Raw genomic sequence first — 19,163 nt, forward strand, 5'->3', positions numbered from 1 at the left:
AACACAGACTTATTGGTTTTAGCACCTGAAAGAAATCAGGCTGGCCAAGAAGTCAAATTAAGGTTAATGAAATCTAAAAAATGCCCTTCTACAGACTACATTATACTTTCCCAGGATCATTATTAGCCAGCAGATACATTTTTGTTGGCAATTACATATAAAAAAGGTAAATAAGGAACTCAAGATCTGATTGGTTCATAGAATATAAAAATACCTATTATTCTAATTAAAAACCTATTAAAGACAAAGTAAATAATCTCTATTTACAATTTCAATGTGGCTTTCATAAAGGACCTGTTTAATGAGATTATCCAACATGATACAATTATGTATGTGAATAAATTGTTACTAGGCACTATTACTTAAACCTTTGAAAGACTGTCTTTTCCCAAGAGAAAATGGTGGGTGGGCCGTTATTGACAGTGTTTTTGGATAAAGGACAAACGAATTATTCTGTGAGCAGAAAGTATAGCTATTAAAATGGAAAGCTAGTCTCTGAAAAACTGTAACAAAACATTATCCTCTAAAACAGAATTAGGACTTTGCCAGATTCTGTTAAAGGCTATCTAAATAGAGCACCAGAAGTTTGATGGTCAGCAAAGGGAGGAAATTAGCATGGATTTAATATATTTTAATTACGTGCCAGTTTCCTTCCATGTCATCTCACTTGATCCTCACTATACCTCTGTGACAGAGCATTATTAATTCCATGTTTAGAGAGGAGGAGAGCAAGGCCCAGAGAGGTAAGTACATTGTCCGAGATTAAACAACTTGTCAGGATCAATCAGGAATTTAGTCTAAGAGTCTAATCTAAAGGTTTTTATTCTCCCCTTTGTATCACACTGTCTTTTTCATATGACAAAAGTCAGTAACCTGTAACCTTGGATCCCCCGGGTTATTCTTTTACCCTCACTTTCCACCTAGCTTGTCTGCCCGCTGAATGGGACCACGAGTCCCACCTGCCAGGAATGCCTGCTTCTAGACACACTCCACGATCCTGCGGCCTGCTCACTCACGTTAGCACGCTGGCTGGCATCATCTGGGACTCGGGCGCTGCCTCTATCAGGGACTGCCAGGTGTTTGTGGAGTTAGGGATCACAAAGCCAAACTCGAAGAACCATTCTGAAGGGAGAAGGAAAAGCGGGTGAGCGGGTGCCCCAGATATTATATAGTATCAGGGCTCTTTTTCCCCTCTTTTAGAGTGAGCCTCTTCTTACCCTGAGAACTACCAATGAAGCCATCGGAAACCCGTCAGGCCAGAGGCATAGAAAGGACGTGGAAGCCCCCTTCAGACTGCCCTCTGAACCACACCAGACGCCTGCTCCCTATGCTCCGGGGTCTAAGGACTAGGGCCAGTGGGCGAGTCCAGTATAAGCCACACTTTCTTAGAAGTAGGTTGGATGTAATTATAAACAGACATATGGACTAGGCCGCCCACTTGGCATCTGAGCTCTGGGACACATGTGCACTCTTACGCTTCCTGGTGAAAACTCAGTGCAGAGGGGCCCTTGTCAAATCTGTGTGCCTGTCTGGAGAGCACGGTACCAGGCCCTCCGGGGCAGCTTCCCTGTGACCGTGCCACAATACCACGTCAGTGACAAAGCAGGCACCAATCCTCAGCCCAGTGTCAGAAAGCCTCTGGTTGGGTGCAAAGCCCCTTTTTGTGCCAGCTTTCTTTTTGTTTGCAGGGTGTAGGAATCCTATCACAGATTGAGATGCAAAATGAATGTTATCAAAGCAGTGCTTTAGTTCACTGGGTCTTGTGTCCCTGTCACCCTGAGCCTGGATTTCAGGCCTGGAGGCAGCAGAATACCTTCTAGGCATTGCCCTTTGAAGTAAACTTTTTGTTCCAGGCGGAATTTTTCCATTTGCTCTGCTGAAGAGAAGTTCAATTCGCGAGACACTGCCTTGCACTTGAGAATTTTCTTGGGAACACGGGCTGGTAAAGAAAAAGAAATATTGAAGTCATTCTAAATGAAAACCGAATGACTATGGTGCTTCAAGTTTCTGGGAGCTGATTTAGAGAACCCATTATCTATGCTAAATTGCAGAGAATGCTTTGGTAATAGAATTATACTTTTTAATTAAAGGCAGAGGTCCCTAATTGGTCAAATGCATTTGACTGAAAGATCTTCAAGGAACACCAGATTTAGTGCATCTAAGGGCCTTACGAGCTACTCTCATCAGGAAAGGGGCTGAATGGGCACCGTCTTTCTACTCCGTTCTGTTGGTTTAAACCCCTTAGTTTTTCTTTTATTTCAGGGAGATAAAAAGGCAAATTTTACTTTGGAAAAAAATAAGTTGAGACCTTAGTTTATATTTTTGGGTATATTCTAATGCTAAAATTTCTACACTAAGTGGGTTTTGGGAAGTGGGAGACAGAAGCATAAGAAAGGAAGTAGAAATCTCAACAACACCTGGACTGGCGTGCTGTGCCTCCAGGGCCTGCCCTCCTATTGGATCTGCACTGACTGAGCTGCTGCGTGCTTAGCCCTGTCCTCCAGTCTCAGCCCAGGGAAGACAAAGGGTGGGCCAGTACCTTCATGCTCCACGCCGGGGACTGACAGGTCTTCTGTTCCTTGCCAGAGTATCTTCCCTGTCTCAGCATCCCGAAGGTTCATCCAATTTCTGATCAAATACATTAAGGAAAAATAAGGCACTGAAAATGACTCCTACTTTGTACTCGGCCTAACAGCTAAGTGCCATGAAAGCAAGAAAGAATGTGTGGAGTGTCCAAAACCCATCTAAAGGAAGAAGCATAAAACTCAGAGGAGATATATATTTTGTGTATTGTTTTAAATTTTGTGTTGTATTCTTCTTCTTCTTTTTTTATTATTAGTTTCAGATGTACAAAACAATGTAATAGTTAGACAGCTATACCTCTCACAAAGTGCTAACCTCCCTCCCCCAATCTACTACTCTCAGAGGAGATATTTTATCTACAACATAAGAACCCAAAGACTGTACATAGTTAGAAATTGCAAGAAAGAGGTAGAAAATGAACAATGTAAAATTTCAAATTTTCCAACAGAATCTGACCAGCCAAGACAAGATCTAAAGCAACAGATATAAGTAGCATCCTAGGAAACAACTCGGGCAAATCACTGTAAAGATCACAGTCCCTACGTTTTACTCTCAAGTCCAGAGCTCTCAAGTAACTTTTCAGTGGCCTGCTCTTAAATGTGACCATATAGCAAAGCATCACCAGAAACTCAAGAAAGCATTTTTATGAAAGACAGACCAAAACAAAGAGGAAAAAAGCAACTTAGAGGAAAAAAGAGACTACAGAAGCAGATACAAAATTTTAAAAAGGAGCATTAAAAACAAACAAAAACAATCAGAGACAACATAAGCCTTACAGTCACTAAAAATGATACACAGTTGAATTTTGCATATTTTAGGTGATTTTCTCTGGCTCAAGATTACAATTTTTGAGGTCAGTCAATTGATAGATAATCTCAGTCAGAAAATATCTTCTAACTTAAGTATAAATATTTTCTAGCAACTGTATTGTTCATCATACAATAAATGAGTAATAATACCAATATAAAAAGAGAACACTCAGAGAACAAAAAAGAACTCTAGAAAATTATATATTATGATAGCAGAACCAAACAACTCAATGCAAGGATTGGAAGATAAAGTTGAAGAACTCTTTCAGGAAAGAAAAAAAAAAAAGGCAGTAAGGATAGAAAACAGGAGAGTAAAGACACAAAAGCTGGAAATCAGTCAAAAAAATCCAACATCTAACTAATAGGAGTTCGAGAAGGAATAAAAAAAACCGAAGAGAGGAAATCATCAAAGAAGTAATTCAAGAAAATGTCCCAGATGAAAACGGTCCAGCAAGTGCCCAAGTCACATTATTGTGAACTTGCAGAACGTCAAGATTAAAGAGAAGCATCCAGAGGGAAAACAAATTGTCACATAATGGGTCAAAATCAGAATGGGGAAAAACAGTCAGAATGAAACAGACTTTTCAATAGGACTCTGTAGGATTAAAAAAAAAAAATGGAGCAGTGCCTTTAAAATCCTCAGGGACATGATTCCCAAAACTAAAAAGAACACTTTACTTTCTCAAGAAACTAATAATAATATGCTCCTTCAAAACGACAGAGAACAGCAAGGAAGAGGACAACACTGGATCCAGAAAGCAAGGGATCTAAAACAAGAGACAGGTGAAGGTGTCCTTGGAGTCACAGTGAAAGAGACCTGAGGATAATAACTCTTTATAGAGGCCTGGAAGGTGACTAGGGGTCCAGACAGGAGCAGGTCAGAATGCTCAGGGAGAGATTTTCTTTTAGATGAAATTCATAGAATATCCAATGTGTTTACAATGGAAAGAAGATTGATACAGTTAGGGGAGATGGGGAGGGGGTTTAAATTAGTGAAGGTACAGAAAATCTAAGCAAATGAATAAAAATCCAAGACAATTATTAACATCAGGGAAAAAAAGGTGGTACTGAAAGAAAGTTGTAGTCACAGTATATTACATGGCTTCATTGCAAATGGTGCTGACATAGTCAAAATAATAAAAACACAGACTATGGAGCCAACACAATTAACCTGGGAGGATAGAGGAAGAAGAGTGTGTATGTGTGGTCAGGTGTCAAGTGTCATTTTCCATAGTGTGAAGTCAATAAAAAATACCTAAAAAACCTTAAGACAGCCACAATGTGCTATTTAGAAATACCAAGATACATACCAAATAAATCAGCTGGAAAGACTCGAAAATGGTTTTCTCTGGGGAGTAGAAAATAGGAGTGGGAGGACATGGAATGCTGCTCTTCGTGAGAAACTGGGTAGAACTATGACTCTAACGATGTACCATCCAACTTTGATAAAAATAAAGATTAAATTTAGAAAAAGATAGTCCTGAGTTTCTTTGTTTGTTTTTTAAAAACAATGGACAAATCATTAAAAGAAGAGAGAATCAATATTATCCTCACGTGGAGGCTAACTATGAGAAAGAGGGTTAGGATTTGTAAAGAGACTGAGCTTCAGATAAATACAGTTGATACAGTTTAGGTGTCGTTTTTTTTTTTCTTTTTTTCTTTTTTCTTTTGCTGTCTAGAAACCAAACCTCATTCCAGCAGCACCTTGCAGCCTCCCTTCCCCAGTGGAAGGCAGTGACTGTTTTGCACTATAGCAACTAGAAGAGTTGCTTCATATTTCTAAACTACTTTTTTTTTGGTAACACCTAAATTCAAAAGCAAGTCAAAAGTGTACATACTTGCTTAGGTCACGTCTTAGAATTCTAATTACTACAAATATGCTTACCCATCTGGGGTCTCCACATGTTAAGAGAAAGCTTCCCTAACTTGCTCTAGCAAGTCCACTCTGAGCTCCTATCTAAATAGTACGACCTTAGACATTTTAGCCCAAAGTTTTCAGAAGGTACAGTACTCATTTGACTTCCTCAGTTCATGATTTTCATTCTCTCTTTACACTCTATTTTGTACCAATACAAACTACTCTGAACACCAGACTTTCTTAAGTTAAACAACAAAACTAAAATTACTTCTCAAGTTCCAGGCTCGCATTCAGGTGGGGGCATTCTAGCCAAACTACCGCAATAAAAGCCTTCTAGAAGGGGTTCCCCTCACAACGCAACAGCTGGCTCAGACCTAGCACCCACCAGAAAAAGCATTGCTGCCACTGGCCCAGGTCAGCAAAGAAAAGTCTGGGACCGGGACTTACTCTTCAATCTATTAGGAGATAAAAAGAAAAACGTCTTAAATTATAGTGTTCTCTGTGAGTGGACAGTGAATTTCAGATTCTTCCATTTTATAGCAAGGGAGAGAAGCTACTAAAAATACCTGGTTTATCTCCCTAACATTAGCACCTCTTCTCTTTATAAATAATCAGGTGAAGGACTTACTTATCTTTTTGGGAAAATTATTAAAAAAATACCTTTGGTCAGTTCAACAATTAGGCATTTCCTGCCTGTACCCTAATCTGAAAAACTGCCTATGTCTATATCACTTGCTTCAGTTTATTATCCTAACAAGACCTGTAGGATTTTTATCCTCAATAAACAATACGAAATTAGAGAACTGAAAACAGAGCTCATCCAACAACAGTGGGATAGAAGCTACTTAGAGCCCCTCCAAATTCTGTAATTTTAGGGGTGGAAAAGAAGGCTCCTAGTTCATGGTAGACATGTAGCCATTTGGGAATAACTTTATAAATCATAAAAATACAAATCCATGCTAGTCTATTAGTAAAACAAAATAAAAATTATTGATGTAGGTGTAGATCTTAAAATAATGAGAAAAGCTGGTCCTCAAAAGAGGACGCATACTTGGCTAAAAATGTTGGAAATGAAAGGCAAGTTTTGATGGCTGGTTGTCACCTGGCTGAAAACAATTTTTGTCTTAACAGCTTTTTGCCAACCAGATTTTTCAGAGAAAAAGAGCCTGAGTTTTAAGACTCAAAGGTCAAGTCACTTCCAATCTTGAGAGAGGAGAGGATTAGGCGGACAGGCTTTAAAGAGGGGAGCGGGAGGACTATTTATAAACACCACCTGCCGGGTCAGCCAGGTCTTTTCTCATTTAAAAGCTCCCTGGTGATTTATGTGCCGGACAATCACCAAGGAAGCCTCCGCCCTGAGGAGAGCTGTCCCTGGTAGGTAGCCTCTTATGTACAACCAGGCAGGCAAAAGAAATACTCTCACACAGAAAAGTGAGAGCATCTTAAAAATAAGCTTCAGAGAAAAATCAACAGTGCGTCAAGTGCCAAACCTTAGGAAAGGTGAAAAAGGAAGTAAATGAAGGTAAACATTATGGAGGCATGAGGGACACTTGGCTCACCTCGGACAGTTACATAAGTCCTCCGATGTTTTAAAGAATAAATGTGAAGGGGTACAATTTAGGTTCAGTCCAGGGCAGGAGCTGGGGACAGACCCAAGGCAGAGACGGCGGTCACTGAGGTGGTGGCGGCGGAGTGGGAAGGGAAGGCCTGGGGATGGGAAGAAACTCTGCCAGATGAATGGGGTTCTAGGTAAATTTCCTCCAGGGATGTGAATGCAGGAACTGGGATAAACGATTTAAAATATTTTGTAACAACCATCTAGAAGCATTTTGGAATGAGTACACTGGCTCTTGGAGACTTAATTAGTTTTAAATAGAAATGGTCCACATCAATTTTTATATATTAAACAGAACAGATCCACTGTACATGCAAGTACTTCACTGGCCAGCTGAGGGAGATTAGGGGAGAGGAAGAGAGCAGAGAGAGTGAACAAGGAAGGCAGAGGGGAAAGAGGAAAGAAACACAGAACACACATCAACAGGGAGAGAGAGAAAGACAGACATGAGAGAGGGAGTGAAAGAGACAGAACCAAGAGACAGTGCCAGGACAGAAGGTAAGAAAAAGAAAGAGCTCAGGAAGTTTGGAGATGAGAGTCGTTTTTCCTACTGTAATATTGAGTTGTAAGACTTGTCTTGGTTAGTGGCTTTCACAGAATGGTTTTGAATTGATGGAGGAAGACCATGTGCTCTTAACTGTTAAGTCTCTTTGAAAATGTTAATTGGCTGATTCATAGTTTCCTGTAATTTATCATCCAAACTGTGGTACTTTTGAGAATTAAAGAGGGTCTAACTCAGGGCTGTCCAAACTTTTTTCAACGGTTTTCACCAAGGGCCATATGCGGTAAAATACACAAACAGCCGGTCCACTCACTCGAGGTGAAGTACGTATTGCCTCACCTGGTTTATTTAAGTAAACTAAATATATTTTTGGAATTTGCTGCGGGCCAATTAACAACGGATCATGCGCTGCAGTTTGGACACCCCTGGTCTCACTGGAGAGCACGCTTAAACGAGTTGGTTCCTGTAAAGTGTTTAGAACAGTGCCTGGGTATTAAGCAGTATGTTAGCTATTAGTATTATTATTATTGTTAATTCATAATCATCTATCTAGCCTCCTGATGGTTTTCCTTGCTTCTATTCTCGCCTCTAATCCATTCTCCTCACAGAAGGAAGTGGTTTCTTAAAATTGTAAATTAGATGTCAATCCCCGTTTTCCTTTGCACTTAAAAAACAATCGAGATCTTCCCACAGTTCACAAGGCAGCCCAGCCAGCGCGCTCTAGCCACAACGGAGTCCTTTCTTTCTCCAACACTGGCGTCTCTTCTGCCTGCGATGCCCACCTGAGCGCTCTTGCCCTTGACTCTTCACACGCTCAGGTCCTGGCTTCAGTGGCACCTCCTTAGAGAGACTCTTGGGACCACTCAGTTTACAGCGGTCCCAGAACCTAGATCTGCATGACTCCTAAGAAAATCACTAGAAAACAATGATTTTTTTCATACTGTTGATACTTGCTGTTAAGCTGGTTCTCTTAAGGTATTTTTTCTTTTATATTGTTGATACGATAGCCTCCCAACTAATCTCTCTCCTTCAATGTCTAGTCCATTGTTTCCCAAAGGATGCTTTGAGATCTTGTTTAAAATGCTGTTTCCAAGGCATCTCAGACCTATTTAATCAGAATCTCTCCAGGGTCTGGGAATGCTCATTTTAGAAAGCAATTCTTATGTGCAATAAACTTGAGGTACCACTTGTCTAGTCTTTATAACCTAATACACTGTGACTAGCGTTGCATTCCTAAAATACAGGCTGGAGCATATCATCACTTCAGAAACCCTCAAAAGATGTTCACTGTTCGGAGAAAATTCCTTGAATTCTTAGCTCATCACTTAAAGTTCTTTACACTGTGGCACAGACATCTCTGGTCTCCTTTCCTGCTTCAGACCCCTTCCTATCCCCCATTCTCACCTGGGCACAGTGAATAATACACCATGCCCTCATGCATCTCTGCGTGCTCTGGTCAGTTCGGACGCTTGTTTTGAAGTCTCTCACTAGAGGAGCCAGCAAAATCAAGAGTTGAGTTGCCTTTTGGGGACCAATTAAGTGTTATGATCACCACAAGGCCACACCAGACAAGCTGATAAAAGGAGATGGGAAGAAACCCTGCTTTGGCGTAGAGGACCTCTATGGAGGCAACCATGACAGAGGAAAATGGTAAGACACGGTAATTGTCATTGGCAGAGGCTGGCTACAATTGCCACAGATGTACCAACTGTAGAGCAAAGCCATCCATATCACCCCAAGAAAATCTTTCTAAAAAGCATCAAATGTGACTAGTCCATTTCCATCACTGAGAGAAGGAAACGCCCTCTGTCTTTTTTATATAATGCTGTAAAGGCTGCGAAGAAAAACTTGTTCCAAAAAATGGCAGTTTCTCATTGTGTGATGAGACTAAGAGAAAAGCAATAATGCAGAGCTGTTAAGAACCCTAAAAAGTTACACAGCTGAGAAGTAGCAGCCCAGGATTTGGAATGATGGTCAGACTCTGAAGCTCAGGCTTCTCCCTCTATCTCCCGCTGCCTCCCTCCCTATGGGTGAGGAATAAAGCAACAATAAAACAACCATCTTATTCTTTGTGCTCTGCCATCATCTTTCTTATCCTTTCCTCCAAAGGTTAAAGTTCACCCTTGTTTCTATTACAACTTTCTAAATTACCATATTTTTTCTTAATGAAATGAAAAATAACTTATTTGTAAAAAGACACAGAAAAACTAAGTCTTAATTACCAAAATGCTCAAACCAATGCAATTCTGATTTCAGTCATAGGCTCAGGAAAATGATTTTGATCCTTTCAAGCATTAGCAGTTCAGGTCTCCCTTAGTTTGCTCATTCTGGTATATCCTGAGTTTTATGGTCTTTGGATGATGTAGAGTTGAAGGTGAATATTAGGTGATGGAACAGAAATATGTTTTTAACAATGGATTAAAAGACGCATTTTGTATTCAGGGAAGAGAATGAGTCAAGAAATGTTGAGTTAGGAGAAATAAAGATGCTATGTGTAAAGTAAGCCATGATTGGCCGGCCCAGTGGCTCAGGTGGTTGGAGCTTGATGCTCCTAATGCCAAAGGCTGCCGGGTTCGATTCCCACATGGGCCAGTGGGCTCTCAACCACAAGGTTGCTGGTTTAACTCCTCAACTCCCGCAAGGGATGGTGGGCTCCGCCCCCTGCAACTAACAACAGCAACTGGACCTGGAGCTGAGCTGCACCATCCACAACTAAGATTGAAAGGACAACAACTTGACCTGGAAAAAGTCCTGGAAGTACACACTGTTCCTCAATAAAGTCCTGTTCCCCTTCCCCAATAAAAAAATTCTTAAAAAAATAATTATTAAAAAAAGAAAAAGTAAGCCATGATTCATGCTTGGTAGAAAGACAAACACTAGAAGCATTTCCTTTAAAGTCAGAAGTGGCACAGAGATACCTTCCAGCACCACTATTATTTAACACATTATTCTAAAGAAACTAGGCAATATAAGAGAAAGAAACAAGAAATATAAAAATTGGAAAAGAGTAAATTATTGTTATTTGCAAGTGATATGATTAGATATTTGGAAAACCCAAAAGAATAAAATGAAAAGCTACTGTAAATAATAAATGGATAAGTAAGGCTGCTTGGCTTAAAATTAATATACAAAAAGTAATAAATGTTTTGTATATTAACGAAAATCAGAAAATGCAGTGGAAGGAAAAATCTCATTTGCAAAAGCAACAAAAAAATTAAGTACTTAGGAATAAACACATCATATAAAGTGTAGGACCTATAAGAAAAACTTTAAATGCTACTGAGGGACACAAAATAAATCTTAAATAAATGGAAAGATACACCCTAATTTTGAATAGAAAATATTAATGTCATAAAAATGTAACACTCCATATATTAATGCAATGTACAGTTATAAAAAAATGTAAATTTAATGCAATCCAAATAACTATAGGATTTTCTGAAAAACCAGAAAAAGGGATTCTAAAGTTCATATGGAAAGTATGAGAATAACCAGGAAAATTAATGAAGAGTAACAAAAAATAAGTAACAAATACATCCTCCCAGATGTCAAAACTTACAAAGGTATAGTAATTAAAATAGTGTGCAATGCTGGATATGAGACAGATCATTGGAAGAGAATAGAAAGTTCACCTAGAAAACAAAATTATATGGAATTTTATATGTTAATAGGGACCTTTTAAATCGGTGGCAAAAAAGATGAACTACTGAATAGTGTTGGAGCCAAAGGGTGGCCATCTAGAGAAATTAAATTTCTACTTCACTCCTTCCATTAAAATGTATTTCAAATAGATCAAAGATTTAAGAGAGAGAGAGAGAGAGAGAGAGAGAGAGAGAGAGAGAGAGAGAGAGAAAGAGAAGAGAAAACTACTAAGAGAAAATGTGGGACTCTTTTTTATAACCTAGAAGTGGGAAAGGTCTAATATGACAAAAACATCCAGAAGCCTTTAACAGGAAGTCTCTTCCTTCTCTGCCCAACCCTGCAAACTGCCGATCTTACTCCAGTGCTACCATGTCGTTGTCCTATTCCTCCCATTTAAGGCCTGTAAAGGCTCCCTCTTGCTTTTAATATATAATTTATTCCTCCATCTGATTTTAAAAAAAAAGCATAGTCCACCTTATAAACTGAAAATTTTTTTTTGGTCAGGGGAGACTTAGTTTTCAATGTATAACCTTTTATACTATTTGAAAATGTTTAAATCTGTACATGACTTAAAAATAAAAGCATAAATAACTTTTATAAAAATTACTTCTTAATTGTTAAGCAAAGGACAGGCCTAATTTTTCATAGCCCTGCTCACTTGAATTTCTTTCTTTCACTGGAAGCTTTTCTCTTTAGTGATGCAGGCTTGGGTTCCTCATTACTCTAATATACGGTAAATTCCAGCAGAGTCTGTTGAACTGGATCTGATTAATTTTTGCAGCAGCTTCTGCCAAGTCAACTCTGGTGTCACAGGTTTCACTTCACTAAAGGCAGCGGTGTGTAGCTTCTTTAAACAAAGGGGCAGAATGACCAGGCCACACATTTGTACCTCCTGGCTAAGACAGACACTATAATCCTACATCTCTGAACTCATCAACATTTAAAAATCAGCTTCCACTTGCCAAACAGCCCCTTCCCAATGCCTATTTCTTCTCTTCTTTCTCTGTGTAATTTTCTAGTACGGCTCCCCATAACTCTTCCTTTTATCCGGAACTCTCATAGTGCTTTTAACAGGCATTTTGTGTACTAGTTACTGTCTCCCTAATTTGATTATGGGTTTCTTGAGGGCAGAGGTGTTTCCTCTCATTAAGTTGATAGCAAAAGCAGGGAAATCTTTGGCTGTGAGTTCCTTGGCATTTGGTCACATCAATCAGTAATGTTTCCATTGTACCAAAAATACTTAGGAAAAATTTTATTTTTCTCTTGGGTAATATGGCTTGGAAAGATGAACAATGGAGAAATTGCTTAGAAATTATTAGGTTTGGGGTACCCTACATAAGGGTAGTCAGTATTAATTTTTTATAAGGTATATTTTCTTAGGAGGGATCTTTAGAATTGTTTGAATTAAGGCAAAAAAAGGGACTAATTTTAAAATCAGTATTTTATTTTTATTCTACCTTGTGAAGTCCAAATTAATTTCTCTTTTTCATGGCACTTATTAACAGATAGCTTAGAGTTATCATATAGTTCTTATTTGTCTATGACTTTACTATATTTTTAGTCTATTTAAAAAATAATCAGGGGCAGCCAGTTGGCTCAGTTGGTCAGAGTGCAGAGCTCATGGCACCAACATAGCTGGCTGGATTCCCACATAGGCCAGTGAGCTGCGCCCTCCACAACTAGAGTGAAAACAACAACTTGACTTGGAGCTGATGGGTCCTGGAAAAACACACAGTTCCTCAACATTCCCCCCAAAAAATTTAAAAAAAAATCAGATTCTAGAAATAATCCTTTTCTGACATGCTAAGAACAACTTAGAATTATAAACTGGGAAATGGAGTTTCTAAAAGATGCTACAAAGTCAAAACAGGGGGAACAGTCCTAAAGCTTTGCCAGAGAAGCAAAGATCATTAGCTCTATTATGCAACTTGACCAAGTGCAAAGGAATCATTTTTAAATGGAATATTATTATTATTAATAAATTGCAGTCAGTCTCCTTTATATTTTCATACTATTTTTAAAGATTTTCCAGCTTTTAAAATAAATGAGTATAGCCGCTTGCTGGTCATTTGAACATACACATTTAACTAGAAAAAGGTACCACTCCAGGATCCTGTGATATGCCTCAATATGAGAGGCCAGAGAGAACACTTTTTCATGCAGGTGAATTTAATTCTAGCAATTTAAAATAGCCATGTGAAAACAAAGACTTTTTTTGTAAATTAAACAATTTAAAAATATCTGTAGGAATTTACTGTTTTAAAGGTACTAAATGAGTTACCTTATAAAGGAAATAACTTTAATATTAACATTTAAAGCCCCAATCTGAGAGCTGTAAGTGAATTTCTGTGATTGTGATTTCTTAAGACACAGTATATCCACAATAAGTCTTCATTGTGACAGGGAAGAATTCCAGTCATGTGGGATGATAACAACTTCTAAAGATTATATCCCACTTAGATACAATCACATTTTAGATACTGAAACCCCTAAAAAGTCAGAACTTAATTTGTCACACCACTGTAATAAATCTTTCTCTACCGCACAAGACCTTTCTTAAACAAATTCCTTTGATGTCTTCATAAAGTTACCTTTGTTCCTTTTTTTAAAGCCAAAGACTCTGAAGTGCATCACTGTCACATCAATGGCATCTTATAATACACTTTTAATACTGCCTCACGCAAGGGCCAAGATCAAACTATCTGTATGGGAAACAGCTTCTAGGGCAGCACTAACTGTTTCACCAAGGGAACCTGAAATTCTGTGTTATGTTGGTAACTGCTGGCAGAGATGGTTGCTGTCAATTTGCTTGTCACATTATTTTCCTTTGTCTGAGTGAAAAACCACAGGGGAGGCCTACAGGGTTTGCTTTTGACTTGTAACAACAGCAGAGGCTATGGACTCCCTCCCCTGCCTAACACGACTCCTGGCTCCTCCCCTGGAAACGGGAAAAGTGGAGACACAACACACCAAACAGGAGGAGTAATCTGCTCTTCCATGAAACTTTTGGTTGGCTACTTGGGGAACATAAAAATGTCCCTCCGAGGAAGGATCAAAAGGAAATTCTGTAGAGCTGGCTTTGACAAAAGTCCACTAGGTTTCCTGTTACCGTTTGCTCTTGGCTCAACTTCTCACTTCTTTTAACATACATCGCTGAGTCTGAACGTAAATAAGACAGTTGAAAAGCAGCTGTTTCCACAACTGTTTTGCATGGTTAGTCACCAAATGAACTCTCAGGGTAATTCTAGAACATATGTGATCCAGGTGAGACAGCAGTTAATGGTATTGTACCCACCAATGTCCATTTCCTGGTTTTGATAATATACTATGGCTATGTAAGCTGGTCTCATTGAAGGGCGCTGGATGAAGGGTACATGGGAACTCACTGTACCACGTTTAAAAATCAAAAAAATAGACAAAGGCGCCCATAGGTGGTACATCCACACTACTAGTTTCTAAGACAACATTTAAGACTCCAAGGCTAAGCTTTATTTTATGGCCTTCAATATATCCCATTGTTGTTTTACTTATGTTTAAACCTTATCAATGAGGTTTTCTCCTCAGTAAATCAGAGTAAATTATATTCTAGTAGGGTAACAAACATTTCAACAGGGCAATAAGGCCAGGAGTACATCCAAGTGAAATTAAAGGGCCAGGAGGAGGTTTCCTGAGCTCCTTTGACTGGGGTTTATTTCTCACCCTGAGAATTACAGGTTTCGGGATGGGGAAAAGATGCAGAAGAGTCAGTAGTTGTGGAGAGAGGTGCTGAATTATACATAGCTGCTGGTGCTTTTGAACCTGGGTAACTAGAAAAGTAATGGTACTGTATAAACATTCAAGAGAGAAAACCGATTTCATTTCAGAGAGGAGACGAACGGAGTGGGTAACAGTCTGGTAGAGGACGCTCACTGGGAAGCCCTCAGGGACCTCAAGGATGAAATGGAAAAAAAAAAAAAAAGAGCTACTGTAGAGCGAAGGTGGCAGGTGGGAAGTGCACTGAAGTCTACCTCAGGCTGTAATAAGTAGTGTGGTACTAGCACAAAAATTGGCAGATTGATATACTAAAAACCTAGCTGCGACACCAGCATATATGAAAACTTTAAAAGATGCTAAATTCCAAATCAGTGAAGAAAAATGGTTAATTATCTCACATTGCTTGCTCTAATAAACTCCAACTGGCCTCAAGAGTTAGAATATAAAGAAAATATAGGTGAATATTTTATGACCTGAGAATGAGGAAGGCCTCTCTAGGTATAAAAGCAAAAGAAGAAATCATAAATAGAGTATATATAATTCCATAGAAAAAGCTTAGGACCTGAGTGGTTTCAGCAGGAGAGGGAAAGCACTCGAGTTGGGGACAGAGATCAAGAGATTAGTTTATTCAAATTGTTTTAAGTTTTTTCGAGGAGAATGTATTTGTGTGTTATTTGAATTAATTAAATTTCATTTAAAAAGTATTTCAGAAAGTAAAAACAGAGAACACCTTCTTTATCTCAAAAGTCACCATAAAAAAGTTAAGCCAAATGAAAAACTAGAAAAATATTTATAACACAACAAGCAAAGAGACAAGGTCTTTACTATATAAGGAGCACTTACTCATATATAAGAAAAAAACACCTTAAAAGAACACTAGGCAAAACATGGGGGAAATGCAAATTTTCACCTGTCAAACTGGCCCCCTGAGCCTGGCCCTCAGAGTGGTTGAGGGAGACAGAGCTGCCCTCCCCAGGGTTCCCAGGGGCGTCTCCTCCTTGGGGACAGGTCAGGTTTCAGTGAGGGAGGCCTATGGGAGGGAGGCTCAGTGAGGGGCTCCAGGAGGAAGGGGATTTTGTTTAGAACGGAAAAGGGCTTTCGGAGGGGTGGTGCTGGGGAGAACTGGGAGGAGTATAAAGCAAGGGGAGCAGAAAACCAGAAAACACTGGTGCTAGGAGGAGCCTGCATTTTGGGAGGTACAGGAAGTTTACAGAAATGAGGGGTATGGAGTCATCTGTAGCCTATTCTCAAGGTTTCCAACTTTGACAAAATTATTTTGGTGCCAAAATTGCCCAAGGGCTTTGTCTCTTTGGGCATTGACCTTCATGACCTCCTCTGACCTTCCGTTCTAGTGAGTCACCAAGCCCTGCTATTTCTTCCATTGAAATGCATTTTCATGTTTTCTTTTTTAATCCAATTTACGCACTATGCCAGACTATTGTTTCTAAAATATCACTTGGATCCTGTCACCTCTCAACTCAAAATCTTTCAGGGCTTTCTATTGTCACTGGATCAAGAGTAGACACACGCCCTTGTCTGACACTCTTAACTATGCGGGTCTCCAGTTCACTTCAAAAACCACCTGCTCTGGTCAAAGCAGACCAATCACTGACTTGTCCCTGCACATGGCACTGTCCCTGGAAACCTTTTTCAGTGCTTTTCCTGAGGCTGATGTCCCACCCCAAACCCCTTTCTTCAGTCCTCCTCCCACTAGTATACAATGTGGCTAAAGCACAGGCCCAGGGGCGCAGAGCCCTGACCGTAGTCAGGGCTCTGCGTTTCACAGTTGTGCAACCTTGGGCTTGGTTTCAGGCTTAGTTTGCCTCAATTCCAAAACGTAATAAATATTTATATGATTTTTGTGACGATTCAATGAGAATTAATGTATACAAAACTATACAGTGCCTGGAACATGGTAAGTACTCGCTAAGTAACATTATTGTTCAAACCACTCTTTTCTGAGTATATAGTCTTTCTTACTAGGCGGTACTAGCTTGTGTGCACTGTATTTTATCTTTTCCATTTAATCTTTTTATGCTTTGGTATTGTTTCCTCATACTTTATATACTTCATCTCACTGACACAGGGTGTGACAAGCCCTGTATAATGTGCTTTACAAACACAAAACCCCATGAATTAGGTATCGTTATCTCTATTACTTCACTTTCTGGGTAGAAAAACTAAGTTTTGGAGGTATTAAAAACCTTACCTAATATTAAACAGTTATTCAATAATGGGCTGAAGATGCAGGTGATTTTTGCATTGATTTTTAAGATTGAAATTGCTCACAATTTCTACAAATAATCATTGGGCAGTCCTAATGAGCCAGTTCTGTTGTTCGTCCCTTACCTGGAGATTTTCCCCAGGGAGAACTGATCGTGTCACTAGATCTGGCTTCCACATCACTCCCCAAACAGCCAGAGCCTGTGCTTTGCTCCAGGGACTGCCATGACCCCTTCACTTTCAGAAAGAAAGCACACTAGAATCTCCATGTTCTGTTATAAGAGAGGAAGATCATTTGAAGAGAAATCACACCATCAGGCATGAAGAACAAACACCAGGTTTCCATCAGCAAAAAGCATCCTTTATCTTCCTTTAGTTTTTTAAGAGGAAAAAAAAAAAAAAAGAGGCTCTTAATAGAAAGAGCCAAGCCTTCTGAGTACAAGAGAGGGCAACTTTTCCCAAAGGTAACATTTACAAGAGTGTGTCTTAAGAGTCAGAAAGACAAAACTCTGAAGGGCACGGAAGGACAGACCCCACTACTATTTATTCTCTACTGTGATCTATTACATGAGAGTACCACTACAAACAGCCAAATTTTTTTTTGCAAAATTGAAGAAAAACAAAAATGAACCATTATATTAACTGATATTGCAATTATGTTTACAAATTGATTCCCAGTGGAACCATCACACGTGGTATATCCACATAATGGATTATTATATGGAATTAAAAAGGAATTAAGTATTGATATATGCTACAAAATGAATAAACCTTGAAAACACTATCTTAAGTGAAAGAAGCCAGTCACAAAAGACCCAGTCTATGAGTCCATTTATATGAAATATCCAGAATAGGCAAATCTATAGAGACAAAAAGTAGATTAATGTTTTCCCAGGGCTAGGGTAGCAGGGCAGGGGAAATGGGGAGTGACTGATAATGGGGAGTCACTGATAATGGGTTTCTTTCTGAGGTGATGCGATGTTCTAAAAGATTGTGTGGATGGCTGCACACCATTGTGAATACACTGGAAACTGTTGAATTGTACATTTTAATTTGGTGACTTGTATGGTACGGTGGATGATAACTCAATAAAGCTGTTACATATGTATTTTAAAAGAATTATAGCCATATCAAGGCTTTAAAATTAGTGTTGTAAACTATTTCAAAAAGCAAAAATCCAATAAAGAATCAGAGAGACACTGTGAAAAAGGGGTCTGCAGGAATATGAAGAATCTAGCATAAAGATGAAATGTATTCCTGGTCTGGACCAAGCTGAAAAACAAATAAAAAACCACACGACATGTCAATTATAGCTCAGTAAAAATGGAAAAAAACACTAGGGAGAGTCCAACAACCTGTTTCACCTTTCTTTGCAGTTTTTTTTTTTTAATAAATGACAAAAGTATGTCTAGTCTGCACATGCACTCCATAGATATATGAAAAGCTTAATAGTAATTTTTCTCATGCCCAAATAACCTTTCACCATAACGTTTTCTAAATCATTGCTTCAACAATAATTTAAAAATAGGGAATTAGGCTATTAAGGCCATCAATGAGATCCATCATTCATTTGCACAGCACCTTAAAATTTGTAAATCATTTTTACACATATTATCTCGGCTGACCCTCTTGAAGCAGGTGTCACCCCCATTTTAAAGATGAAGAAACGGCCTCAGAGACATTAACTAGCCTTACAGCTAGTGAGAGGTAGAGACCAATTAGAACCTAGGTCTTGCTCTCCTAAGCCACCTTCTAAGTTTATAACAAAATCACTCTTTTTGTATAAAATATTCCTCTATTTTACTACAGTTTTTTCTTGGTGAATTTTCTCTTACATATGTTATTTGAATCTGATTTTAAATAATAATTTAGTACATAGTGAGACACAGTTTAGTATATAGTATAATATATATTCTACACTAATCTCAATCATATACTTCATTTTTAAAAATAAAATAACTGTTACTCAGGATGAACAAATTCCAAACTGACTACTACAAATAGTTTTTGACTAATGGTTAAGAAGTCAAAATAATGCTTTAGGGCAATAACTTTGCTAGGAACCCAAAAATCAAACATGTCTTATCCATTTAATTTACCAAATATATTAACATCAGTGGCCACATAAATATTCTTTCCTTAATTTGTGTTTTCCAACCTTATTTAAGAGTTAAGGCG

The 19,163-nt window shown here is 38.7% G+C and overlaps 1 protein-coding gene across 1 annotated transcript in view; it reads right to left on the reverse strand.

The window, feature by feature from the left end:
- PDE6D (phosphodiesterase 6D) overlaps positions 1-19,163 on the reverse strand; it is a 37,088-nt gene that overhangs the window by 1,447 nt on the left and 16,478 nt on the right. Inside the window, exons 2-4 of the mRNA XM_019739815.3 lie at positions 2,540-2,628; positions 1,814-1,939; positions 1,017-1,122 (exon numbers count right to left, since the gene is read on the reverse strand). Of these exons, the coding sequence (XP_019595374.1) occupies positions 1,017-1,122; positions 1,814-1,939; positions 2,540-2,628 (321 nt within the window). The remainder of the gene's footprint in view (positions 1-1,016; positions 1,123-1,813; positions 1,940-2,539; positions 2,629-19,163) is intronic.

This window comes from Rhinolophus sinicus, chromosome 17 (genome assembly GCF_057876585.1).
Source record: "Rhinolophus sinicus isolate RSI-liver-muscle chromosome 17, RSI-T2T, whole genome shotgun sequence".
Taxonomy (NCBI): Eukaryota; Metazoa; Chordata; class Mammalia; order Chiroptera; family Rhinolophidae; genus Rhinolophus; species Rhinolophus sinicus.